Source organism: Echeneis naucrates, chromosome 24 (genome assembly GCF_900963305.1).
Source record: "Echeneis naucrates chromosome 24, fEcheNa1.1, whole genome shotgun sequence".
NCBI lineage: Eukaryota > Metazoa > Chordata > Actinopteri > Carangiformes > Echeneidae > Echeneis > Echeneis naucrates.
In genome coordinates this window covers 6,739,009-6,764,793 of record NC_042534.1, presented here as the reverse complement: position 1 = coordinate 6,764,793, position 25,785 = coordinate 6,739,009, and the positions used below count along the sequence as shown (strand labels likewise).

Below are 25,785 nucleotides of genomic sequence, written 5' to 3'. Positions count from 1 at the left end.
TTACAGCTGAGCTCTGTCAGAGGTTTTAATGCTCAAAGTCCACTCCACCCTCCTGTGTGGAGGGACAAAGGGAAAAGGTTTGAAGAGATACTTAAATATCAACCCACAGGCTTACATTGATTATTAGTATTAAGTATGGAAAACAAATTGGTATTATTATTTAATAATGCAATAAAGATGCATTGCATCAATGTTCGTTATGCACGTGACTTTCGCTAAATTCTTTGCATGAATCATCAAAAACTGACGTCCTGCAGGCATACTAGTGATTTCATAATGCTTTGCTAATTTTATGAAAATTCAGATGTGTGTGGAGTATTTGTATGTTAGTCTTTTTTGGGTTTGTTTTTTGGCATTGTCAAGTCACCAGTAAATAGTTACATTTAAGGTGGAACAAATTTTAATGTAAGTTATTTTTGTGGTTTACTGTTAGTCGTTGTGAATATTCTTATGATTAAGTTTTAGATTTGAAGAGTTTGTCTTGAATATAAAATCCAGGTGAAATATTATACATAGACTAAATTTAAATAAAAAGTTTTTAAATGTGCATCCACAGGCAGATGTTAATATTCTGCTGCTGTGATGCTGGAGAGTCAGTAATGTTGACTGTCCAACAGCTGCAGTATGAATTAGGTCATTGACAGCCACTCATCAGTGACCAGCGAGTGATCAAGGCGTGCTACGAAAGCAAAGTTCCTCTAGATGTGAAAAGGATGATAAACTTATCTGCCATTTTATCTGTTATTGATACTAAGGGGGAAAAAAAACTAAGTGATACCAAAAGGTAACATTTCTTCTGTTATGTAAATGTTGGATGTGTCCTTTAGTTTTGGTTTAGTAATTTAATTTACTGATATGACAGAAATAATTCACGTCAATGAACATTGCTGGACGTGTGCTAGAGTTTGTAACAGAGTCAGATGCTTGTTGTTCTGCTTCCACTGCTATAAGTCAAAATGAAAATAGTGTAAACATTTACCAAATTTCAATACGGGTTAGATGGTCAACTATCAAGATTCAAAGGTTGATACAAAATTTTATCTGCTGTTTAGCCTCGGCAGCAGTCATGATTTTGGCAGATACCAAACTTGTGCGAAACCTTTGTAAATCAATCACATATCTACATCTGAACATTGAGTAATGGACTGTTGCAATATAGCCCCATTGTGCAGATGGGGATATATAACCTCTCTTGAAGCTGGTCAGTTACGTTGTTTGCATTGACAAACATGTACACAGGTAGAGTCCAAAGGGAACTTTAGCCTCTGAACACTAGAATTTCTTTCACTTCATTTATACTAAGGCAGATTTTCAGTAAAACAAATGTTTTCGGACTATAATAACTGTATTGAAATTTGCAGACCCTTCTTTATAATTTCATCTTCTAAGGCTGATTGCAGTTGAGCAGAATTTAGACTGGTGAGATTGGTGCCCCTGCATGCATGAAAGATGCTGGCAGTGTTAATGTGAGTCTGTTTAATGGTATTTCAAGTAACTTAATAATTCCAAATGTAGGCTACTGTGATGCTGTCATCTGCATTATCATGGTTGGCCAACTCTTAATTTAATATAATTTTTTTTCTAACCCATTCATCCAAGCTTTTCATGTGTGGTATGGCATATGACCAATCCGTCCCATATCATAAAACACAAGTAATTGTCAGTCAGGGTTCTTATTAGTGTTTTGGTCCCTACACTTACTGTACTTTAGCACATCCAGTAAAAGTTAAATTTGTTGTTAGCTAAGTTGGTTTATGCTTTTTCTCTGGGGAGTTTAAATTGTGACTTTATTGACTCAGTCCATTTTTCCATTAGCTGTTAAAGTCTAGTAATGGCAGCATGAAAAATACAATCAGATGATGAAAGATGGTGATAAAAAAAGAGATTAAAGGAAATTTGGTAAGTTTTGCTCTTGTAAGAGTATTTTCAGTCAAATTAAATAAATCCTGCGTGACAGTGATTTTAAACTTGTAAACTCTGTGACCCTTAGCACAGGAGACCGGCATGCACAGTCCCCCAGGGGGGCAGCTATTGGCACTCTTTCCAAATCTTTTTTTTTTTTTTTTTTTTTTTTTTTTCCAGAGCAAAGGTCAACTGTTGAATCAAATGAGATCGCTTATAAGTGCTGTAATTTTTATTTGTACTTGTAATTTTATCTATTTTAATGTATTTTACTGAAAAGTAAATGTAGCTTCTTGATGATACATGATCAAACTACAAGATAACTGCATATTGTGTTGTTATTTTTTCTATATCTGTTGTTTATCCAGGTAAAGAGTCTGTTTATCATGAGTTTGTAGTTATCTGTAGTCTTTTGGACCGCATCACCCAACTCTTAAGTATTGTTGTCCTACGTAGCCAAATCATCACTTTTGTCATCAAAATTTGTGTGTAATTGCTTTGATTGTAAAAGAGACTAAGTGTGAAAAAAGACCAATCGATGAAAGCAATAACCCCACATTGACTTAATTTTTTTTGTTGATAAACTTTGTTATCTTTCAGAGGCAATACAACCTTGCAAGAAACATTGTGGAGTAATTGTTGTGTATCTTGGAATCTGTAAATAAAAACAAGTTGGAATAATATTGTTATGATGGATGCGGACTTGGAGAGGTTTAGCTGTGTTTGCTGTTCTTCCCTTTGTGCGTATGTCCCAGACACAAACTAAGATTCACACCAAAACTGTGAGATCAACTAGCCAGAACAGGTATAGTTGATCACCCCCTGCACAACAATGAGGGAAGTCACAGCCCCAGCTGTTTGTGTTTATTGCTGTGAGAACGGACACCAACATGAAGAAGTGGTCCAATGCTGTTAAGAAGCAATGGCACACCACTCAACTGAGTTTCGATTTGTCGGCAATTAGGAAGCCAGTCAATGGTTATTTGGTGGTGCATGCAGACATAATTGGTAAGCAGATAAAAACCTACTTTTTTAACTGGAGAATAGCGACTCCATAACACCCAAGTGAAGGAAGCATGGCGAGGATTTCTTTTGCTATTCTTTGCCGTGGTGTAAGTTATAAGCAAACTCAGCCTCTCACTGACCATTGGCACAAAAGTTGCAAAAAACTTAATAAGCAATCAGGCACACTGAATGAGCAAGAACTGCGAAGTAGCACACAATTAAGAAGTAACACTTGCTCAAACTGTTGTCTCCTCATGCCCAGGGAGTTCAACATTTATGGTCATGTTGAGTGATCAGCAGAATGCTTTGCTCTCAAATGTGGTTCATTTTCTCTTGTGGGTAAAAAAAGAATTTGTCGATTTGTCTTTCCTGTGTCCAATATTTTTTTCTCCTCTTTTACGTGGACTGAGTCATGAGAACATTATCCTAACTCAACATGCATACATGCATGTTGTATTTTGTGCACTGCATACGCAACATGCACAATATGCTTGTGCTGTCCTGTATTTCACATTCATAAAGGATAGCTAAATTCTTGCAGATTTAACCTTTTTACTATCAAAAACTACAGTAATGCTAGCTGCATAGTGTAGCTTGGAATATATGCTACTACAGTTTATTGACCTATTAGTCAATCATTTTGAGCAAACATTGGCTGAAAGTCCAGACACAATGAAGTGGTACACAGGGTATTGCTATGTCATAAACAGCCATATGCACTCATTGTCATATTGTTCTTTAACGTTATCTGGAACTGACAGATAATACTTCAGAACAAATCTGTAAAAGCTTCCCTGACTGAACGCACAGCATAGATTTCTGCAAGGATTTCTGGACACATACATTAAAAGCTGTTATGTTCTAACCCAACAGGATTGACCTTCATAGTATCTTTATTTCAGAAGTATGCCTGTGTATAGGGTTGTTGCTGAAATAATAAAAGTAAGCATTAAACTAAAAGTCATTACATTGAAGTATTGTCAGAATCGCTTTTCTGTGGGCTAAAAATAGAAAAGACTAAAATGTGTCAAAGTGGGGTTAGGGTTAGGGATAGGCTAGCTCTTGTGACGTGAAAAAATGATTTGTCATAGATGGCCGTTTGGAACGGCTTGTTACAACCAAGAGTATTTGCTTGAATAATTATGCGTATTTTAGACATGTTACAACCTCACCTGTACACTGGGAGGATTGTGGAAGTGACTGTTTTTAAATCAACTTTGCAACTTGTACATATTTCATGAAACCACTGATTGTTTCGGGAGGTGACATATTTAATTTTATAATACAGAAAATTGACTGATCCAATATAAACGGTTTTCGGTCCCCTACTAATTTCTACTCAGTGCCCATCAACTCATTTAGTACTGAGGTGGACTACCAAGGGCTCACAGTGCAGAATGTCAATCTGTTGATCCATTGGGGGTTGTTGTTGGTCATGATTGATGATGGAAGTTTTGATGAATTCATTTAGTCTGGGGAAAACGATTTCAAGGCATATCTACTCCGTCCTGTCACGATCAATGCAGCACAATAAGGTACAAAAAGTCGCTGATTTTTTTTTTTGTACTCCACTACAATAAACTACTTAAAAAATTATTATTTCATTATTTTGGCAGTAAATGTTCACCTGCACTCTTTATAATTGCATTAATGTTACCCTATATAATTTCACATTTACAATATTTGTCACACACTTACATTGAAAACAATAGAGAAAAGTATTTTAATAAAAAATTGGTCTTCTGAAAAATATAAAATATGATTCACACCAGAGGATTCTTTGAATAATGTTTTTACTGCTCATGTAATCTGCAGTGGTGTCTGTGACCAGGGACAAGGGTGACCAGAGAGCATGACATAACAAGTCTGGAACTAGGGCAGCACTGCAAGATGGGGCTGAATGGGAATTATGGAAATATAGGAAACTTAACATTTTAACTTTGAACTAAGTCATCAAATAATATAAATCACTTTGTCAAAGACTACAGCCCACTGTTGAGACGAAAGTATTATTCTGATAGACGTTAGTCTCACAGCTTCTAATACAAAGACCTTTCATCATACTTAGTACTGTAAACTCAAATGTTCTCTTCATTCCTTCCTGCTGATAACAAGAATCAATACCGTTTTCCAACTCACCCCTAAAACAAAACCTTTAGATGACATACCATGGATTCAAAGTCAAGTAAGCGTTTTGCAAAATATTAATCTCCTATAACATTAACAGGTACAAAAAACTCTAATTGTAATTTCATATGATAGTAAAAAACATTGAAGTATTTAAGTCATAGTTGCATTGGCCTAGAAATCACTGTACATCTAGAAACTTCTAGGAAATTCTACTCAGCATTGCCGCTATCTCTACAGCACAATAAAAGCTGAAGTAGTGTAAATATGATAACTTAGTTGCCAGACTTAAGCACATATACCATATCAGTTTATCAGCAAATGTCTGCAGTCTTATCTTCTTTCGAATGTAACATGCATATTATATAAATTAAAACGTTTGTCGTCATAGCCATTAACACCATGGCTTGCTGTTCTGATGAGTTATACAAATTATTCTAAGTATTGAGGTGTATACCAAGTTTGACAGATGCAATTGATTTGTACAAGCTACAATTGTGCTACCATTCATGAGTGCTGGACCACCAAAGTTGGCAGCTTGAATTGTCAGGAAGTGGTCTCAAACGTTGTCACAAAAAGGCATAGCAAAGCGTCTTAATAGGGTCTTTTTTTGAAATAAAAGTACAACTTAGACAAGATCAGTGCAAGCAGTAATGACATATGACATAATATGGTACCACGAAATCCAAATATAGAGCTCTCTGTAGTAATTGGCCACAAGAGGACTGTGCCCGTAAACACCCCTAAAGTTTGAACTTCTGATTTCAAGCTTGAACCCTGGAGCCCAAGTTTTAAAGGGGCAATCAGCGACCTCTAGTGGTTTATCATTTCTGCAAAACAGTATGACAGTTGTACCATTCAACCACATGGAATCATTTTTTTTTTTTTTAGCAATATTTCACCCAGCAAGTGTAAAAAAGCCACATGATCAAGTTTCACTTTTTCCTACTTCATCTCATAATATTCCCACATGCCCACTGTCATCTGGAAGAAACTGGCACTAATGGGAGAAGTGCATGAAAGATGTACGATTAATCCATCTACAATGCAATAAAATAAATAGTTCATTCTCAGTGTCATCAGATTTTAGATCTCCTTAACTATTACAAGATAAGATACCAAACAACAGAATTATCCCTCTGAGGATTTTCATGAAAGTCAGCACTCAAGCCTCCATATATCTATTTATAATTGCTAACTATTATTATGAATAATTTTTACATAACAACCACCAGTTAATTAAATTGATTAATTATATAGGGTTTTGGTTGTGCCATCCTAAAGTTTTACTGTAAAACTTAAATTTAAACTGCACTATATTTTGTACCCATGTGGAATGATTTCCAAAAAAATGTATGAAAAAGGTCTAATAGCAAGGAGCCAGTGATGTGTTCATCTGCCGCAACAAGCTTGTGTCAGTATCAAGTTTCAGAATGGCAAAAGCAACCTCAGACTCCTTTATTGCTGCCAAGACCCCCCTCCTACTCTGCATTGTACTCACTCTTAGGTAGAGATAAACACTCCATGTGCTTATAGAAACAGGTGTCAGGCTTCAGGAAGACACACACACACACAAGGTTAATTATTTATCCACTCACTGAAACGCTGACATACACACCACCCTCCCTGCAGTGTCACTGAAGCCGACATAAAACATCTTACTGTGACAGGTACTGATGGACAAACCCAAAGTCAAATGAGGGAAATTGAAAAGATTGGGTCAATGAGTGAATCATATAACAGCTGCTTTCTCATGCAATTTGCCCCACAGCGTGAGAAGGATTTGTTATTTTTACAACTTAGATTTTCCATCAGGGAATCATGATCTCAACACTCGCACAACTCAAACAAGAAAACGGAAAGAGAGGATTAATTAAAGTTGCATTGTTTCTTTTTTAACTTTAGTTTTATTTAAAGGACTCTGTGACTTCTACAAACCCCGTTTTTTTTTTTTTTTTTTTTTTTTATATATATATATATAAGAGAGTGAAGTCTGGCTGATCATGTCATTGCTTTGTTGGTCAAGTTTTTTTAGGCTATCTTCTAACAAATTCATCTGTGGTTTGCAGCTGCTGCTCGTCTCTTGCAGTTTTAACATTTTCCTTAAAATGTGAGCAGTTTATTTTAGATATTGTGCTAATAATAGTCTCGAGTGATAATTTTCCACAAGACGCTGCTGCGACTGTTTCTACGGTGGAAGCAGCGGGTGTGGACGGGTCCATTCGGTGCCGAAGGGGAGGGGGGCGGGGGCGGTTAATTGGAAAAAACCAAAAGTAAACGTATTAGACCCGAAAACGTAAAACCGTTTTAAAAAAAGGTTACTTTTCATTTGTTAACTCTTGGTTACCGCTGTGAGCGTTTCTCCAGCATTCAAAGGGAGTACGCTTAATCGCCATCAATGAGGAAAGGAAACCCTGTAGTTGTGACTTGGGCGAGTCGGATGAAAACCGAGCTGTGCCACATCTTCCAGAGCGATAAAGCAGTTTCACCGGGAACTGGAGGCAGGCAGATAACAACCCAGCTCTGACAAGAGCCACTTACGATCCGTCATATCTGTTCTTTTATTCCCAGAGGCTAAATCTCCCTCGGTTTGGATTTGAAAGTGGAAAGAAGAAGGTGTTAAGTTGAGGTTGGTTAACGGTTCAGTTTGACTGTCGGAAAGTGGACTTTATCCTGAACTTCACTCCAAACAGAGGTAAGGTTACATGACTATTTGAAATTGTATTATTATTATCATTATTATTATTATTATTATATATCAATGAAGAACATTTAAACTGCTGTAATGAATAGCCTTTTGCAGCGGTGAGTCTGTCCTCTGGACTGATGTGGAAATTTATCCAAGAAGGAAAGAGAAGTGTTATAGGGGCTACACCCATGAAAAGACTAACCTCCTCACACCTACACTTCAAAACAGGTAAAAACTGCGCTAAAACAGTCTGAAAGCACCTCCTCCTTCAGTGACAGCATGGCAACATAGTTTCAGTGGAAGACAAACGGGGCTCAGCAATATTGACATCATTATCCTACATTATTCTTAAAAGACTACACAATGTGTATACAACCACGTGTGATTTCATCAATCATCATCATCATATATGTATAAATGATATGAATAACAGTTGTTGGTGCTCTGTGTGCGAGTGACTAAGATAGTTGGGATGTTTTGATGCTCTGAGGTTTAGACTCCCATTAGCGCTCAACGAAAAAAATTGTGTGTGAAAAATAGATTCTTACAAAGTAGCCAAATGATTTTTTTTAGTTGTGAACCTTTATCTTATAGAACAAGATGTGCAGTAAAAGAAATTGCACGCTGAACAGTATAAGGCCAGGAGAGAGTGATGCAGAAGTCACTGCAGAGAGATGTAACAAGAACAATCATAGTAATAAAAAATATAAATACTCATCCACATGCTGTTTCGCTTGCATCTCAATATATCTCCTGACCTGTGTGTCCCAGATTGATAGTTACACTGCCTCCCTCTAATAAGAAATAGCACTACTACCCTGTTGCCTTGACTACTGCTGTGTCAGGGGACTTCATCCTGATCTGCTGCATGATTTTCTCTGACAAAAGTTCAGAGAGGCTGCCACAAAGCCTCGCTGAAAGCAAGAGAAGCCTTGTAAAGTGGAACAACTCCTCACCCACCTGATACAGTCTTAGTTCACAGTAGTACAGTACGCAGTGAGAGAGAGCTCTGCTCATCCACTGCAGAACAGGCTACACGCACCACTTAAATGGGAAGTCTGCTTTCTTTCTGTGCACCCAACCATATCAGTTTGTTTAATTTACATTCCATTCAAAATAGACACGATACAGAGAGTGTAAAATATTTTCTCTGCTGTGTTTATGCAGAGTTGAGGAAGGGGAAATGTTCTCTGACCCCTTTGGCATCATTAAGTGTCGACATAAATCAATTATGGGGGGAAAAACATTTGAAATGACCTATATGATAAACAAAGTGCAACTTTTAATTTTCTTAAATAATTGATTATTTGCCAGTTCTTTTGTTAATTTGTCTATTAGTTTATTGAATATCATTTAATACTCACAACTATCCATTACAATGCCACAAAGACACTTCATTTACTGTCAGAAGATTAAAAATACCAGTAAATGTTCACAATTTAGAAGCAGGGGCCGATGAATTTGGTGGGGGGGGCCTTGATGGATGATTTGATTTTTTTTAATTAATTAATTTATTTATTAATTTATTGTGCTATAGTGCTGACTTATTTTGTCAATCAACTTCATCTCTTTAATTTCTTTGCAAATATTTTTTCTATGTTTAGCTTTGAACTGATGCGACTTGTCACAATCATAATGAGCTCCATCAGCTGTCTCATGCTTTGTCCACCTCTGGGGGTGTCCAACTCCCCCCAGTGTGTATCAATGTGCTTGTTTCTATCCAATCACACAACCTTCATCTCTTCTAACCGTCTTTGTATTTTTTTCAACACTGTACATGAAATAATCAGCATCTGGGAAAAGAATAAAGGTTGTCTTTGTTGGGACAAGCCATTACCCAGGAAATGAGGTGGGCCTGAGAATGGCAAACAGCAGTGGATCTGGCCTGGTCAGACGTTTACACAATCCCCACTGTAGCCTTGGGGAGGGGGATACATGCTGCACTGCAGCTTGTGTGAAATAGTCTCATTAGGCAGCAAACCCAGTGGAAAAAATGTACCATACAGAACAGTAGTAGCTTTGGGGGGTGGCAGTGGTGTTGGATGGATGTGTGTGTGTGTGATTATTGTGCATCAAGCTATGCTCATGAATACCGTTGATCTTACAAACTAATTTGAGGCAGAGACGGCGTGATTCTCTCTCCAAAGGAGGTCATAGGGATGTCAACGCACTATCTGGCCGTTATTTCTGACCACATAGCAGAAATATTTCCTGGTGCAACTTAAAATCCACCAGAATAGCCCACGAAAAGGCTCCAGCTGTAAAAACACATAAAATATCGAGTGACTTCTTATGTGCCGCCTGGATCAAACTGCTTTTATAAACACAAATGGAATACATAATACCTATTACACAACATATTGAAGAAAGTAACACAAAGGTCACAGAGAGGGATGATTATATTTATAAGTTTTTGCACTTAAAAAAAGTTGAAGCAAAGGGCCAAAGATGATCCCATTCTTGCTGTGTTATCATAAAGAGAAATTCACTAAAATAACTTGGAATAGGTTTTAACTGCAAATTATATTTAGTTGTATACATATAGTTTATTTTTTAGCTTTTATAAGTTCAAAAGTCACTGGAATCTTAAAAGACTTGGAACCCACAATCTTTGGTAATTATGTTTGTGTAATTTAAGAGGACACACCGGCTGTTTTCTACCCAAATTATAAATATCGCGTCCTCGAAGTAAACTGTTAATTTAACTTCTGAGCTTCAGGCCAGCTCTTTTCGGTCATTCAGCTTGGAATCTTCTGGGTTTTTTGTGGCTTTGTGTGTTTGAGAGAATAAATAGCAACGCCCATATTTATGTCTGCTCCAGCTCAGCCTGCACACTGAGCTGTCCTGGAAAAGTCCATGTGACCTAGAGCTGAGGAGGTGCTGCCACTTCCTCATCCTGTTGTATGTCAGAACGGAAAGACAACGAACGGACAAACCTGCAAGACAGAAAATGACTATTCCATAGTCATTGTCGAGCTTCTCAAAGTGAGCATCAGTTATCCTCTTGTGGGTCACAATCTTGCTATTACGTTGAACAAGGCAAACACACAAAATCCTACAATTTGTGTTTCACCTCCGTTTAAGCCCAGTACAATATTTATGTGTCAGTCCAGAACTTGGGTTCAGACTTTAGTGGCAACAATGAATCATCCTGACTTTTGACACTCCTTCACTTTTCCAGCAGTGCAGGTTTTTCAGTTGTTGAGAGAAATACCACAACTTGCGCTAAATCTTCTACATGCACCGTTTCCAGAGAACGAAGACTACAGAGTTTACTAATGCAGTCACTTTTCTTTTAGTCCTGCCATGATGCATTTTTTTGGGTTTGTGCGAATGGTCTTGATAAAAATCTGGATGGATTGTCATTAAGTTTTGACAAACGCATTAATGTTCCCATCAGGGCAACAGTCGTGAAATCATTCACACTCCCTGATTTTGTGTTAATTATTTTTTTTTTTTTTTTGTTTACTGCAAAGTGATAAACGATAATAATCAGCCCATTCTGAACAGACATTTAGCTAGACTTTTTTTTTTTTTTTTAACTTTACTGCTGTTCCCTCCAGAGATGAATGTGGATAATAGTGGTTCATTTTATCTCACCGTTGTCAGCATGTGTTGCTCCTCTTGAACTTGATGCTGTGCTTCTGACCTCACATCAGGTGCTGTTTGGATCCTCTGAGCTCTATGAAAAAAAAAAAAACATTATTTATAATCATGGATTAGCTACAAGGAGGTATTGCTTATGTAACTTTTCTACATTACTCCATGGCCACTCTAGATACATCTGTAGACTCTGATGCAAAAAAAAAAAAGGGACAACATGAGAAAATTAACCATAAAAGAAATCTGGTCTCATAAGTTGTTTTTTCATTCATAAACATGAACAACACTTTGTATCGCCGCCTGTTTCTCAGACTTGCTTGACAGCCATTACTCTGACTGGGATTCATAAAACTGCAGGAAATTACACCCATGCAACAATTATAAGAAATGAGGGCGTCATATCAAAAAGACCTCATTCAGATTCACACTGCACACATTTTTTCTACGCCAGATAGAGGCACCCCAACGCCAATAAGGCAGGAGAAATGAGATTTCAGTAATTGAACGAAAGAGAACAAAGGGATAATGCATTTCTCTCTCCTTTAGGATTCATTACAGGTACCTCGGGCGAGTGGCGGTGTTATTCAGAGGGATCATTATGTGATTGAACTGCTGGTATTAGCAAAGCAGCTCAGATAGTATGGCTGGAAATATTTTTCCTTCTATGTGTCATACAGTACTTTTTCCATTCTTTGCACATCTCTTGTGTCCCTCCCACTCACACTTTACCAGACGTGTTGTAAAGAATATGAGCTCAGGGTTTGGCCACATTCTTTCTAAGATCGACATCAGAAAGTTGCAGCCAGTTGCTTTTAACAATTTTTATGTTACGTTTCACACTTTTATTGCGTTGACCTTTTTCTACTTTCTTCTGTTTCACAGCAGCACCCTCTAGAAAACAACACTGCATTCAAAGTGAAATGAAATGCAAATTTTAGCTGGCTAGCTCTAAGTGAGTGGCGTTATTTGAGAGGATAAGCAGCTAAACAGCTTTGTTGTTTTGTTGTTTGTCCTATTTAGGACAGAACCTGGAGGGAAAAAAGGGAACCTTTTTGTGTACAATCACAGCCATTTTTGCTGCTTCATCAGTGGGTTGCATGTACAAAGTGTCCAGTCTAATAGTTATTATGCTGAAGCGGTTGTATCCTGGATGTGTTGTGTTTATGTGTCCTCATATCCCCGGCCATGAATACCCCTGCATAAATGAATAAAGAGATTTTGTTGGATATAACCATGGAAACTGAATTTAGACAAACCACAAAAACCGAAGGCGAATGGGCCCAGGTGGTTCGAATGCTTCAGTGTCTTCGTTTGCGTTGGTATGTTTCAGCTGTTTTTTGTGATTCCTTTTAATCATCCCATGAATTCTAGTCCACTTAAATCAGTGAGTGTATTTGTTTCCTTTATATCCTGAGGAGTATCCACAGCACGTTTTATTATAAAGCACTGCTGCAAACGGGGATGAATTATCGAACCCATGACTCATTTATGATATTGACACAAGGATATTAATGAGGCTTGTTGATGTCCTGCAGGAGCAGAGGAAACCAAGCAGTCGTCGACGTGGAGAGTCATAACACTGGGGGAGTGGAGAAGTGAAAGGACAAGAGAGAGCAGCAGAGAAACCAGCCGAGCTATTTGCCCCCCTTCCCCCCTTGGAGACTGCAGCGTCATGGGGAAACAGAACAGCAAGTTGCGGCCCGAGGTCCTGAATGACCTGAGGGAGAACACGGAGTTCACCGACCACGAGCTGCAGGAGTGGTACCGAGGGTTCCTCAAAGACTGTCCCACGGGCCATCTCACCGTGGAGGAGTTCAAGAAAATCTATGCCAACTTCTTCCCCTACGGAGATGCCTCAAAGTTTGCTGAGCATGTTTTCCGCACGTTTGACACCAACGGTGATGCCACCATCGACTTTAGGGAGTTCATCATCGCCCTCAGTGTGACATCCCGGGGCGGGCTTGAGCAGAAGTTGCGCTGGGCGTTCAGCATGTATGACCTGGATGGGAACGGCTACATCAGCCGGGCAGAGATGCTGGAAATAGTTCAGGTGAGGACAAACTGTATGACTCATTTTATGGGATACAGGTTCTTGTGGATTGATGTGCTCTATTCAACAGTCTCTCTTTTTGTTGAGTCAGGATCAGCCTTAGATCCTCTGAAATCTAAATGTTATTAAACAAACCTTGATTTTAGATTATGTTAATTTCATATCACATAAAATAAAAAAAAGGCAGAAAATCCTTAAATCTCAGCAGCTGGAGCTCAGGATTTTTTAGTGTGTAAATTATATGCAAAATACATTTTAGGACCTTGTCTTCCAGTAATAACTGCTCCTGAGTGTAGTGTCCATTTAAAGGTCTGAATTTATCATTTATTTTCTCCTTTCAGCATATATGCAAGCTGCTCTTTCAGTTTTTTCTTATCACTGTAGCTATATTTACTCTTCCAATACGGTGAGCTGGGCAGCCTGCAGGGCTCCATATCAATATTGGTTCAGTGTGCTGTGTTTGTGGATACAAATGAATGTGGGGAAAAAAAAGGAAAAAACACTACAAGCACCAGCTCTTTTGTTACTGCAGCACGCTTTGTTTTTTTTTTTTTTTTAACCACATATCTTTCTCTCATCAAAGCCATCAAAGACCTGTAGATGATCTAAAATGTTCAATGTTTAAGGGCTGAAATAGGCACATTATAACCACTCGTCTCAGTGAGTGATACAGCAAGAAGCGCCTCAGTTGCCAGAGCATCATCATCATTCAAACAGTACATGTAAGAAATATCTCAGTGGGAGGGGGTTATTTTTTCATCTAAAAGCTTCATGTAGAGAAAGAGCAAATTTCAATGTTTTTCCCAACGTTTTCAGGCAATTTACAAGATGGTTTCATCAGTGATGAAGATGCCAGAGGATGAATCAACACCGGAGAAAAGGACAGATAAAATCTTCAGACAGATGGATATCGACAATGATGGTAAGAATGGTTTGATGTTATTCTTTATATGCACACCTTTGCCTGAAATATCACAGCCAAAGGTGGGAATCTGCATCTTGCTTTGGTCTCTCTAACAGGAAATAGGTAGGCAGTGTTTGCTGTAGAACAGCAGTACTTTCAATACTGCAAAGCTGCAATAAGACGCAGCATGAAACTTTAGAAATAAAAGGTTGTTTACATCGTTTGATAATCCATCCAAAAGAGCTTGGCTGAGTTCTATGTAATTATGGATGGCCTTCTATCACATCCATTAAAATGCTGTGAATTTATGATTATACACAAGGCACCACAATTTTTATGAGTTTGGTCTAAACCTGCTCTATATGTAAAATGCCTTGATGTAACTTTTTGTTATGACTGGCGCTATATAAATAAATCTGATTGGACCACTGAACAGCACGAGCAGAAAGCCAATCAAATCCGATGATATGTACTTCAGCATTTCCCAAGTCACCCGGCCCTCAATGTTTTGGACATATCACATCTCTGGATGACATTCAGAGTGTGGCAGCAGAATATCTGGAGGTGAAAGTGTGTGTCACAGAGCAGCCTTCGGCTACAGCTGCAGCGGAGGGCAAATCCACTCAAACTCAGTTAACCATTCTTTCTAATACAATTTAAAACAAATACATGTTGGCAGAAAGTTGCAGTTATTCTTAATCAATTATGGCCTTCTGGTCATTTTATCTTAGTGGTGGATCATTTAAAACGTACAACAAGCCATGGTCTGCTCCTTTCAGCTTCATTGTTAACACAACCTCAAGTAAACTGTTACATGTTAAAACAGGGAAATCTATTTGAAGAACCAAAATGCCAACACTGAAGAGCTTCTTTCTTCATTTTAATTGTTTTCAGTACTTTTGCAATTTTGCATATTTGAAATTTTACTTAGAAGCATTTAGTTTCTAGATATGTTGTAGTTCAGCTGTTCCCTAAATCTTAGAATGTAATATAAGTATTTACAAGTAATAATTAAATATTTGTCTTATTTTTATATAATACATTCAAAGGATGTGCTGTCATTTATGTATTCATATAAATATTTATTTCAGGCATGTGTATTATCAATGCATCAATTATTTGTTTTGGCATCCAGGTAAAATTAGGTTTGCCCATTTCAACTTTTGTGGAAGATTATAAATTAATTTTTCGATACATGAAAATAGCACAATGGCATCACCTGCTGGCTGATTTGATGAGACAGCTAGGAATGTAATGATATAGTTAATGAGATGAGCCTTGTTTTCATTTAAAGTGGCGCACCGTAGCTGTAACTTTGTTCTTGGGCATCAGTGCTTACATAAATACGGTATTTGACCTCAAAAGTAACATCAGCTGCCTTTCTCCTGAATGTGGTGGGCGGCTGCTTGCATGACTCACTCCTCAATCCTTTGTCACATGTTCAGCTGCTGGAAACCAAAGTGCTTCTTTTGGTCTCCACAGGTAGGTTGTCTTTGGAGGAGTTCATTAAAGGTGCCAAGAGTGATCCGTCCATCGTCAGACTGCTGCAGTCGGATCAGGGAGCCTCTCGTCAGTTCTGAGGACAGAGACAATAACGTGCACACACACACCTACATCCATTCAGCTTCCTGTAGTTTACCTGAGGCTCAGCCATCATCACACAACCACTTCATTTTAGTATCACTCCGCATTCTAAGTGTTTACATTAATGGATAATTGTCTTTGTGGCTGCTGACGTGCTTTTCCATTGAAGTATTGGTGTATGTGCATTTTCCAAAGCTCGCTTGCCTTGAAATGGTTTTTACCTGTTCTCTGTAAGTGCAGTGCCATATACTATATTTATACTGACTGGATTATGCTTGCCAGAAATCATGATTTCTATAGTGTTACACCAAGAGGACACGAATGACCTCGCTTGGTATAATTTAATTGGACTAAAGTGTTAAAGTGGCTTACTGTCTGTCAGGATATCAACAGTAGATCAACTGGTTGCTATTCTGAACAACCTCTATATGCCTTTGGTATTGCATGCGCTCTGATTTATGTTTTCTGTTATTGTAACAATTTCTGTGAATAAGGAAGCCGTGATAGTTTTTATTCCTTTTTATTTTTGTAACAAAAATGTCATTTTGTTTTCACACAATTGAAATAAAGTCGTGTAAGAAAAATCTACACAAAGTCCCACAGTATCCCCTTGTCCTGGACAGACCTGATGCAAACCCACCAAGATTCTCAGATTTTAAAAAGAGAGAGAGAGAGAGAGAAAAAGATATATTCAGACATACCAGGTTGGACGATTAAGTGTCACTTTGAAAAGTCCACATCTTAAAATAGTTGTTTAGAATGACTGAATGGGGGAAAACGTTTGAAAAAGACAACTGACATTCCACATTCAAAAACCTCCTTCACAGCTCGGAGAAGTTGTATAAATATTGAGCTTCTACTGTTCAGCAGGTATGTGAGCCAGAGGTCATTACAGGGACAGACACACAAACACACTCACACACACCCTCCTATGATGTGAGAAACTGCAGGTATCTCCTGTGTCTTTTCTGGAGTTTTTCAGTAACTGGGCCTCCCATTCGTCCATAGGAGAGGGGAGGTGGGTCGTACTGGACCAGACCAGATACGACAAAGCCAGTCTGGATCTGATGCCCACCCAGTCAGGCTCATAGCTCGTCCTTCTCAAAGTCATCATCCAGGTCCACGTCACTGAGGTCATAGTCGTCCTCCTCAGGGAGCTAAAGGTGAAGGCAAGCATCAGAGGGTCAGTTCATTCTGTTACACACCACATTTTTCCATCATTGGAGGAGTGTTTGCATCTCTGATCTGCTTTTCACAGTGAGAAGAGAATGTCTTTGTTTTGCAGACAGGCTTAAAAGCAACGATCTCAGTTTGAGTAGGTTATCTGAACCCGAACCTGATCAACAAACCAGTTGTTTGGTTGAGGATTGCTCGTTAAGCTAGTTTGATACATTTAATATAACTGTAGAAACGTTTTGTCCCCCCCCCCAGTACTTCTGACAATGTGATTTCTTAAGTGGAATTGTCAGTGCACAGAACAGAGAAGCAGCGTAGGACTGTTTATTTAAATACAGCCCATGAAGTCGCTATGATTCTCACACGCACACTCACCTGTCCATCTTTGCCATCCCAGGCTTCGACAGCATGAATCTTGGGCATGGCTCCTCCTCCCAGCGTAGCGGTGGAGCCACGCCCCACAGAAAGCTCCCTGAAGAGAAAATCAAACATGAGCTCACTCAGGCGAGACTAAGATGTGTTTCTCAGACAGCAGGGCCTCCTACCTCAGGAACTCATGAATGCCAGTCTCACTGAAGGAGCCCCTCAGAAGGGCAAATTTCATCTTGCGTGTGTTGATGGCAGCCATGGCAGGGTAGCCGAATCCACCAATACCCAGAGAGGCCTCCAGCTCCATCTGTGCTCCCGCCTCAGTCCACAGCCAGCTGACAGAGAGATGGCAGGTCATTAGTATCAGTCATAAGTCACTGGAATAATAACCTTTGACCTCTCATCCTTACCCCCACATCTTCTTCTTGTACTTCTCAGCCATCTTAATCATCACCTCCAGATATCCATTTCTACCAGCTGCACCTGTTGGCATACATAGGAGATGGATGGTGAGTGAATCAAGAATTTAAAGAGATTCTCACGTCCATTTGTGTGATTTAAGGTTATGTTCAGTCGGGTCTTACCTGTATCCAGGATGTGAGGCAGGACGGCAATTATACACAACTGACTGTCCTCACAGGTCTTCTTCAAGATGTCTTCATTGAGGATCTGAGAGACAATCAAGCACTTTGAGTTACTTTAAGTTTCAGTTTGTTTCGCCTGTTCGGCTGTGGCTGTCACTGCTGATGCATAACACCCATGTAAATATAAATGGTATAAATAAATCAACGGGTGGGAATGTGATAGGCTACTGTATAACTTAAAGAATAGACAAGCACCATCTCCAGCAGCAAACCATCATTTATGAATCCAATAATGCAGACAGAGTACAGCACTGACCTCCAGCAATTCAGGAGGAGGAGCGTTGTCAGAGAACAGATCCAAAGCCCTCTCAATGATGTCACCACGGGAACGGCCTCCCTGGTAGTCTTCAGGTTCCTCACCTTTGCGGAAAACCTTGATGGTGGGAAATCCACGGATCTACAAAAAAACACGTGATTTGAGTTTCTGGGTTGGGAATGCAGACAATTCATTTGATTGAATTCCATACTGATATTTATCTCAGGCTTCCATACAGGACAGAAACATTTTAACTGCTCTCTACTGACATTCAGCTGCAGGACACTGAAGTCAAATTACATTGAAATGTTCCAAGTGCTGTATATGTAACTGTCTTTGGAGATAGCCATGCTGTTCGAGGACTTGAAACAAAACACTGCATAAATTTGGTTACAAATCACAGTACTTGCAGTGGGCAGTGTTAATTGACACATGTATCTGTAAGTACAGCATTTTTTCCCTGAATTTGCACCAATCAGCATGAAGTTTACTGATTTGTACTTACTCCATAGCGGCTGGACAGACCCTGATGCACAGTAGCATCCACAGCTCCGAGGCGAACTTTGCCCTTGGTCTGCTCCTTGACAGCTGTGGCTGCAGCTGCCCACTCTGGCTCCAGGCTATTTACAGAGGAGAGCCACGGTTAAGAAAACCTGACCATTATACTATAAACTGTAGCCTTAAATTCCACAACACTTCATCAAAATGAGGTTGGCATTAATGTGAGTGCCAGACAGAGTGAAATGTTTTTTGGACCTCACTGAGTTGATAAGAATTACATTCTGCTGAAGGAAAAGGAATGATGAAATGTGGCTGTAGTAGATTATCCATAATCACTGGGACTTTGTTTCCTAAAGCTGAGGATCTACTGTGTCAGGAACCAAACTCACTTCTTGCAGTGCCCACACCAAGGGGCAAAAAACTCCACCAGCCACACGTCATCACTTTCTAGCACCATCTTGTCGAAGTTGTCATCCGTTAGCTCAACAACATCCTTCGTGTTGCCTCCGCTGCTGCTGCCGCCACCACCGCTCTACAGAGCAGATGAGTGAGACTTGAGCATGTCCACTGAAATGTTTCATCCTTACAAATACAAGTAGCTGGAACAAAAAGCTGCAGCAGAGGTTCACATCTGGATCTACCTGTTTGCTGTAGCCAGAGCCACCAGACTTGCCGCTCAGTCTGTCTTTCACCAAACTGCGCAAAGCGTTCATGGCTCCATCCACAATGGCTTGACTGCTGCGTCCACCTGAAGTGTGAAGGACATGCTGACTTCAGTCACTGCAGCTGATACATTTCTTTACAGAATCTACAGGTTGTTAATGTCAAAGTTTGTAAAGCTGTGTGACCCGCAGAAGTTGCCTGTACCTTGGTACTCCTCTGGCTTGTGCTTATTAGCTCCAAAGATCTTGATGGTGGGGAACCCTCTGACTCCATACTGTCCACCCAGAGATTTGTGCTGGTCTGCATCTACGGCACCAACCTTGACAATTCCCTGGAGAAGCGCAAAAGAAGCTGGTTTTAAGTTTTTGCATAAACAGTGCAGCTCAGTTCAAAATATTCAAACATAACACACATTCAAGTTGACAGTTTTGCTTTTTTCACTGGTAACACTACTCAGTACCCATTGTTTGTCTTCTCACTTATGTTTTTAAATTTACACACATTTTTAAAAGGTAAACAAGTTAGTCAGCCAGAGTTTTTTGTCAAAAATTTCTAAATTTGGTCCAGCAGCTTCCATGAACACTAGTGTGAATCTACCTGTCAGCTGCCAAAACACTGTCATATCATCAATGAAAGCCTTCATTTCAAATATTGTGATACTTGATTTTGTCAACAATTCTGAGACCTGCTGAGAATAACGAGTGGTTTACTCTTCCACAGCTGAAGCATTTTCCCTGAAAATGTCAACAGCTGATGCAACAGTTTGTCATTCACTCGGCCGACTGGCCAGCTGGTAATAAATGCCAGCCTGAAGGGTTTTATTCACCTTGAGGGCAGTAGCTGCTTTCTTCCAGTCCGGAGCTAGATTCTGACAGTGGCCACACCTGAAATGATGAACAAAATAAGAGGCACAGATGTAAAGATTACATCTAATTGAGTCAAATACCTTGCAATCTAGAGTTATAGTTGGCAAGCTCAATGAGTTGTAAATGTATTGGAAAGGAGAAAACAGTGATAATGTCCCAAAACATTTAATTTAATCAAGAAATATCAATTCTATCCTTCGACACATAAGTGTCACAGAAGCCAATGATCCTACATATCCAGAGAGTATTTCACATCTCCACTGGCTAGTTGTTCAGGGCTCCTGGTCTATAATGCACTTAATGGCTCATAAATACACACTTTATGGGAGATGGGTTGAATTATTGACTTCCCAGCTCAGTCACAGTTCAACGACTATCTGGCAACTTTCGCAGGTCACTTTCAGTTACACTTGTGTTTGCATGGCAAAACATCAGCTACAGTTTTTTTTTTTTTTTTTTTTTTTTAATCCCCCTGAGGTTGCTTTTGCATGAGACCAAACTCGACGTGTGAAACTTCTGCTCAGCCCCTGGAGGAGCTCCCAACTTTGCACACAAGTCTGCGCAGTCTGATCACACCTGATGATGTTTTAGATGAGTGAGGAAAGCTGGATGTGCCAAACGGGACTCACCAGGGAGCGTAAAACTCGACCAGCCACAGACTGTCGCTCTGGATCACCTCTCTGTTGAAGTTGGAGGGGCTGAGCTCCACAACATCATCACCGGCTGAGTACATAGACTGGACGGTCAGGACCAGGGAGCAGCCCAGCACTCCTGGGGGAGACGAACACACGCTGAAGGGGCTGCCCAAACACAGCTTGTACGCAGAAATGTCACAAATCATCAGCTTTTTAATTCACTGATTCAGCCATGACGGAGGCCTGTGCGGCTCAAACTAGCTACCCCAGCTAGAAGGCGGAAACCGTTACGGCTCACTTACACACGACTGTTACATTTTACTGGAGTAAAAAGGGTCGTAAAAGGAATCGATAAAAAGCTGTCTGTGTGCAGACTCACCGAGTAAAAGCGGCCTCATGGTTTCAGCAGCTGTCCTCTTCCTCAGTTAGAAACAACTCGGGGACTGAAGCCGCCGCGGAGCCTCCACAAAAGTAGATCACACAGAAAAAAAAATCTCACCGTGGCCCGCGCTGATTGGTCCGCTGCCGGCGACGCCGCGCCTCAGCCAATCAGCGTGCGCCGTGTAGTTTCGCAGAGCCGGCGGAGACGGAGCGTACACAAGGAGGCAGCGTGTGTGCGCACAAAGCCGAGGTGGTAACACAACTCACAAGGCTGAGTCAGTCCCACATCCACCGGTGGACTGCGTCTGTTGTGAACACAGCCTGTAGCTGCAAGCGGTAACACACAGGGAGAGGTGTCTCCTTAGAATAAAACATAATATAATATTGCTTTACAGAGCAGGTAACTTGTCAGCTGGAGGCCCAGTTAATAATAAAAAAAGAGAAATTATTTAAGAAAAGGGTCAGTGTGTAAAATGTCAGGGAAAATGGGAAAAGCAATAGTAAAAAATCATTATTCCCTCTAGTCCAAGTCAACATATTCCTATTACTGTTTTCTGCCTCATGAAGTCAGCAGTCCTAAAAAGAAGAAGTTATTTTTGATGCTGAGGTTTTTGACATCATTGTTAAATAAATCACTGACATAATAAAGATTCATTCCTGCTCACCCTGTCCATATTACAGATTTGAGCCACTGTCCAAACCTCTCTGTCCCTTTATTTGCTCTGGGCAAGCTGTTGACTCTGACACTCTTTTATGATGCCGTGGCCAGATGTGGATCAAGTAAGGCCAGATATCAGATCCAACCTGGATCTGGTCCTGGTCCTGGTGAATTTAACTTGTTTACCTAAGTTAACAGACTCCACTACAGGTTTAACTTCAATTAGTTGTTGACTACTCCAAAACACAAAGACTATCAGCAGGATACTGTATTGTGGAGGTGCTATCACTAGATGGAGACACACAACAAGGCAAAGTCGTATCAAGCTGCTGAAAGCAGAGTTGGCCATTCAATAATTCATTCTTTTGCAGAATTATTTACTTGTGTTGAGGCTATATGGAGCTAAGCCAGAGGAACATCCAGATTCTTAGTGACCTCCTCTGTCCTTTCCTGACTGCTCAGTTTTGCTGCTGTTTAGAGTCCAGGATGTTCCACCGTTATTGCATGAAAGAGACACAGATCTACTGAACCTTCAATGCAGCAGTCATTTTATCGTACCTTCAGAACAACCATGTCTCAGCAGGCAGTTCCTACCTCCTCATGTCTTCCTTTTTTCTCTCACCACCAGCCTTTATGTACAGACATGCTGCTGTTGTGTATAATTATATTTATATATCCAACCTTATTGCTGTTATACAGAAATATTTTTCTATGCTTTTCTAAAAGTATTCTATACATAATTGTTTTCTTGAATCCCTAATGTCCATATTTCACTTCTGTCTGAATGTTCTGTTAGGAGCACCTGCGACACAAACTATTTTCCCTCCGAGAATCATATTCTGGTGTGCCTTTCCAAATCATGTCCAATCCAGAGAAATCCCAAAGATGATAAAGAATAACTGAAGGCAGCTTAGATGAATGTCAAGTGTCAGAGCAAAATCTCTGAAAACTTCTGCCAATGCAATATTTCAGTTTTTTTCTTTTTTTTTTGTTGAACTTGAAAAACATGAATTCCTATTTCCACTTTGTCATTATGGGATGTTGGGTGATGTTTAATTTAATTAAAGGCTAAAAACTAATTGTTGTTTTTCTAGCTGTTACCAAGCATCCATAATTTCCATGTTTTCTACTTGACAATTCATGACATAGCGCAGAGGGGAAGGATCTGCAGTTTGTGGCTGCACTGAGCTGCACTAACACAACAGACACACACAGCACGACCGGAAGTAACGGACATCCACTTAAAAATAAAAGCACGGTGCCACCTGTCTCATGGGAGTGAAAATGCAATAATGCGATCCTGTTGTTGTTATTATTACTGACACTGAGGTTTATGATAGGACTGAAAACAGTTTGACTGAACTGATTCATTGATGGATGGGTTTATACACTTTAACTACACAAACGGTTGTGATGCAGATGTAGTTTATAAATGATCAAAAACTTGAAACAACAGCTGGAATAACAGTGAGGTGGAAAAGCAAAGTATTAAGCAATGATAAAGAGTGTGATTTATCTAGTATGTGAGGTGTGATTTAATTAAATGCTCATTATTTTGCTGCTTTACACTACTATCCCCAGATTCTTCATTGTTGCCGGTAATCGTTTTGTTTTGAAAGTCATTGCCGGAAGTCCCGCGCTTTGATTTCGGCTCGCTTGTCAGTACGCGCGCTTCGTCGCCAACTTTCTCGGAGCTCACAGGCGGATTGTTCACTGCCAAACACGGCCGTGTTGAACTGGAAGGACTTCAGTCTGCCGAGCACAAAAAAAAAACAAACAAACAAACAAACAAAAAAAAAAACAACAACCCCACTGAAACACTGAGATCAGAAGGTTGGTCTGTTTTTACGCACGGCGCCGGAGCGTCTGGCCCGACCAGTCGATCAGTTGGGCTTTATTTTGCGGCGGACCTGTTGTCGACATAATGTGGGGGATCCAAAGGACGCGGTATGCGGACTGCAACGGCTCTGAGGCCAGCGAGGAGGCGGAGGTGGTGGTGAACATCGGCGGGGTGAAACAGGTGCTGTACGGGGACGTGTTGAAGCGCTACCCGGACACCCGGCTGGCTGAACTGGTGGACTGTTCACTCAAATCCTCGGAAGAAATATCTTCACTGTGCGACGACTACGACCCCGACAGTGGAGAATTTTATTTTGACAGAGACCCTGAAGCCTTTAAGTGCATAATTGAGCTGTATTATTATGGGGAGATACACATGAAAAGAGGCATCTGTCCGATTTGTTTCATGAAGGAGATGGAGTTCTGGAAAATCGACTCTGCCTTTCTGGATGAATGTTGTAAATGCCACCTGAAGGAGGTGGAGGACGAACTTGCAGAGATTGCAGAGAAAGTCCGAACTATCTTGGTGGACCGGGAGGGAGATCCGTCTGCAGGCGGCTGGCAGCGCTTCCAGATGTATGTCTGGAGGCTGATGGAGAAGCCGGACTCCTCGCTGCCTGCGCACATAATCGCGATAGTTTCTTTCATCTTCATCCTCGTCTCCTCCGTGGTCATGTGCGTCGGGACCATCCCCGACCTACAGGTGGAGGACTCGGAGGGAAACCTGACGGAGCACCCGACTCTGGAGGTCATCGAGACGGTGTGCATCGGCTGGTTCACTATTGAATACGTCCTCCGTCTGATCTCCTCCCCTAACAAAATCAAATTCGTCATGGCCTTCATGAACATCATCGACTTCATGGCCATCATGCCCTTTTACGTGGTGCTGATTCTGACGTCCTTCGGCGCGGGAGTGCTGGAGCTGGCGAACGTGCAGCAGGCGGTGCAGGCTTTACGCATAATGCGCATAGCGCGCATTTTCAAGCTGGCACGCCATTCCTCCGGACTGCAGACGCTCACATCGGCTCTGAAGAGCAGCTTCAAGGAGCTCGGCCTGCTCCTCATGTATATGGGCGTGGGGGTGTTCCTGTTCTCCGCGCTGGGCTACACCATGGAGCAGAACCACCCGGAAACCCTGTTCACCAGCATCCCCCAGTCCTTCTGGTGGGCCGTGATCACCATGACCACGGTGGGCTACGGAGACGTCTACCCCAAGACCACTCTGGGTCGGTGCAACGCGGCCATCAGCTTTCTGTGCGGCGTGATCGCCATCGCGCTGCCCATACATCCCATCATCAACAATTTCGTCATGTTCTACAACAAGCAACAGGTGCTGGAGACCGCGGCCAAGCATGAGATCGAGCTGATGGCGCTGCGCTCCGGCGCCGGCGAGCTGAAGGCTGCGCCCGGCGCACACAAACACGCCTGCGACGGCGCCTGGGACAACCCCATGCGCTCCTGCCACAGCGACACATACATCCCCTTACTGAAGGATCCCAGAGGGGGGGCGGGCATGGCGACCCCCAGCAAAGACCCCAGCTTTGAAAGCACAGCCGAGGTCTCTGAATATTTTGTCTCATGAACACTAATGACTCTGCGGAACGCGAGAGAAGACTGTTGCGGATAAACAAAGAACAAAACATAAAATGAATTATTCATTTCCGAGTTATTTAAACTTAATCAGCCAACCATGGGACAGTAACACAGGATGACTTGATCGTGTAAATAGCCTCGTAGAAACCGCAGTAATGGCCTCAAAAGACAAATTGCGCCTATTAAAGCGACATGTGTGTGAAATATTGGCTTGATGAGCTGTGCCTTTGCGCAGTGAGTCCCTGTAGGCCAGCAGGACTGTTTGAACAGTCAGTACACTGATTCCCCCCATATAGGCTACTTATATAACAATCCTCAATCCTCACACTCATACTGTAGA

General features: G+C 40.8%; 3 protein-coding genes across 6 annotated transcripts; 2 read left to right on the top strand and 1 right to left on the bottom strand.

Annotated features, from left to right (window-relative positions):
- The first annotated feature begins 7,529 nt into the window (after positions 1-7,529).
- Positions 7,530-16,453, top strand: hpcal1 (hippocalcin-like 1). 3 transcript variants are annotated; one of them, XM_029496446.1, is made up of 4 exons: positions 7,530-7,729; positions 12,868-13,376; positions 14,193-14,298; positions 15,763-16,453. In XM_029496446.1, exons 2-4 carry the CDS (start codon positions 12,999-13,001, stop codon positions 15,858-15,860), a joined length of 582 nt encoding a protein of 193 aa, XP_029352306.1. In that variant the 5' UTR covers positions 7,530-7,729; positions 12,868-12,998; the 3' UTR covers positions 15,861-16,453. The 3 variants fall into 3 exon arrangements, with proteins under 3 accessions (XP_029352306.1, XP_029352307.1, XP_029352305.1); XM_029496447.1 differs by having other exon boundaries at positions 12,865-13,376; XM_029496445.1 differs by having other exon boundaries at positions 12,862-13,376.
- pdia6 (protein disulfide isomerase family A, member 6) lies at positions 16,369-21,456 on the bottom strand. 2 transcript variants are annotated; one of them, XM_029496443.1, is made up of 13 exons: positions 21,354-21,456; positions 20,969-21,110; positions 20,300-20,357; positions 19,678-19,804; positions 19,452-19,558; positions 19,200-19,342; positions 18,815-18,929; positions 18,310-18,450; positions 17,994-18,078; positions 17,820-17,892; positions 17,586-17,744; positions 17,416-17,512; positions 16,369-17,021 (listed from the first exon to the last, which is right to left on the bottom strand). In XM_029496443.1, exons 1-13 carry the CDS (start codon positions 21,370-21,372, stop codon positions 16,950-16,952), a joined length of 1,338 nt encoding a protein of 445 aa, XP_029352303.1. In that variant the 5' UTR covers positions 21,373-21,456; the 3' UTR covers positions 16,369-16,949. The 2 variants fall into 2 exon arrangements, with proteins under 2 accessions (XP_029352303.1, XP_029352304.1); XM_029496444.1 differs by having other exon boundaries at positions 20,969-21,107; positions 21,354-21,441.
- A 2,370-nt stretch (positions 21,457-23,826) lies between these two features.
- Positions 23,827-25,434, top strand: LOC115038050 (potassium voltage-gated channel subfamily F member 1-like). Its single transcript, XM_029496867.1, has one exon. It carries the CDS (start codon positions 23,938-23,940, stop codon positions 25,432-25,434), a length of 1,497 nt encoding a protein of 498 aa, XP_029352727.1. The 5' UTR covers positions 23,827-23,937.
- The last annotated feature ends 351 nt before the right edge of the window (positions 25,435-25,785 follow it).

Bases quoted from the DNA above. Each gene is read 5' to 3' on its own strand.
- pdia6 (XM_029496443.1), bottom strand. The intron at 18,930-19,199 runs GTGAGTTTGGTT...CTCTGTAAATAG, and splicing joins TGGTGTGGGCACTGCAAGAA to CCTGGAGCCAGAGTGGGCAG. The intron at 18,451-18,814 runs GTAAGTACAAAT...GTTTTTTTGTAG, and splicing joins GTCTGTCCAGCCGCTATGGA to ATCCGTGGATTTCCCACCAT.
- hpcal1 (XM_029496446.1), top strand. From the start codon at position 12,999: ATGGGGAAACAGAACAGCAAGTTGCGGCCCGAGGTCCTGAATGACCTG. The intron at 13,377-14,192 runs GTGAGGACAAAC...CAACGTTTTCAG, and splicing joins AGATGCTGGAAATAGTTCAG to GCAATTTACAAGATGGTTTC. The intron at 14,299-15,762 runs GTAAGAATGGTT...TGGTCTCCACAG, and splicing joins GATGGATATCGACAATGATG to GTAGGTTGTCTTTGGAGGAG.
- LOC115038050 (XM_029496867.1), top strand. From the start codon at position 23,938: ATGTGGGGGATCCAAAGGACGCGGTATGCGGACTGCAACGGCTCTGAG.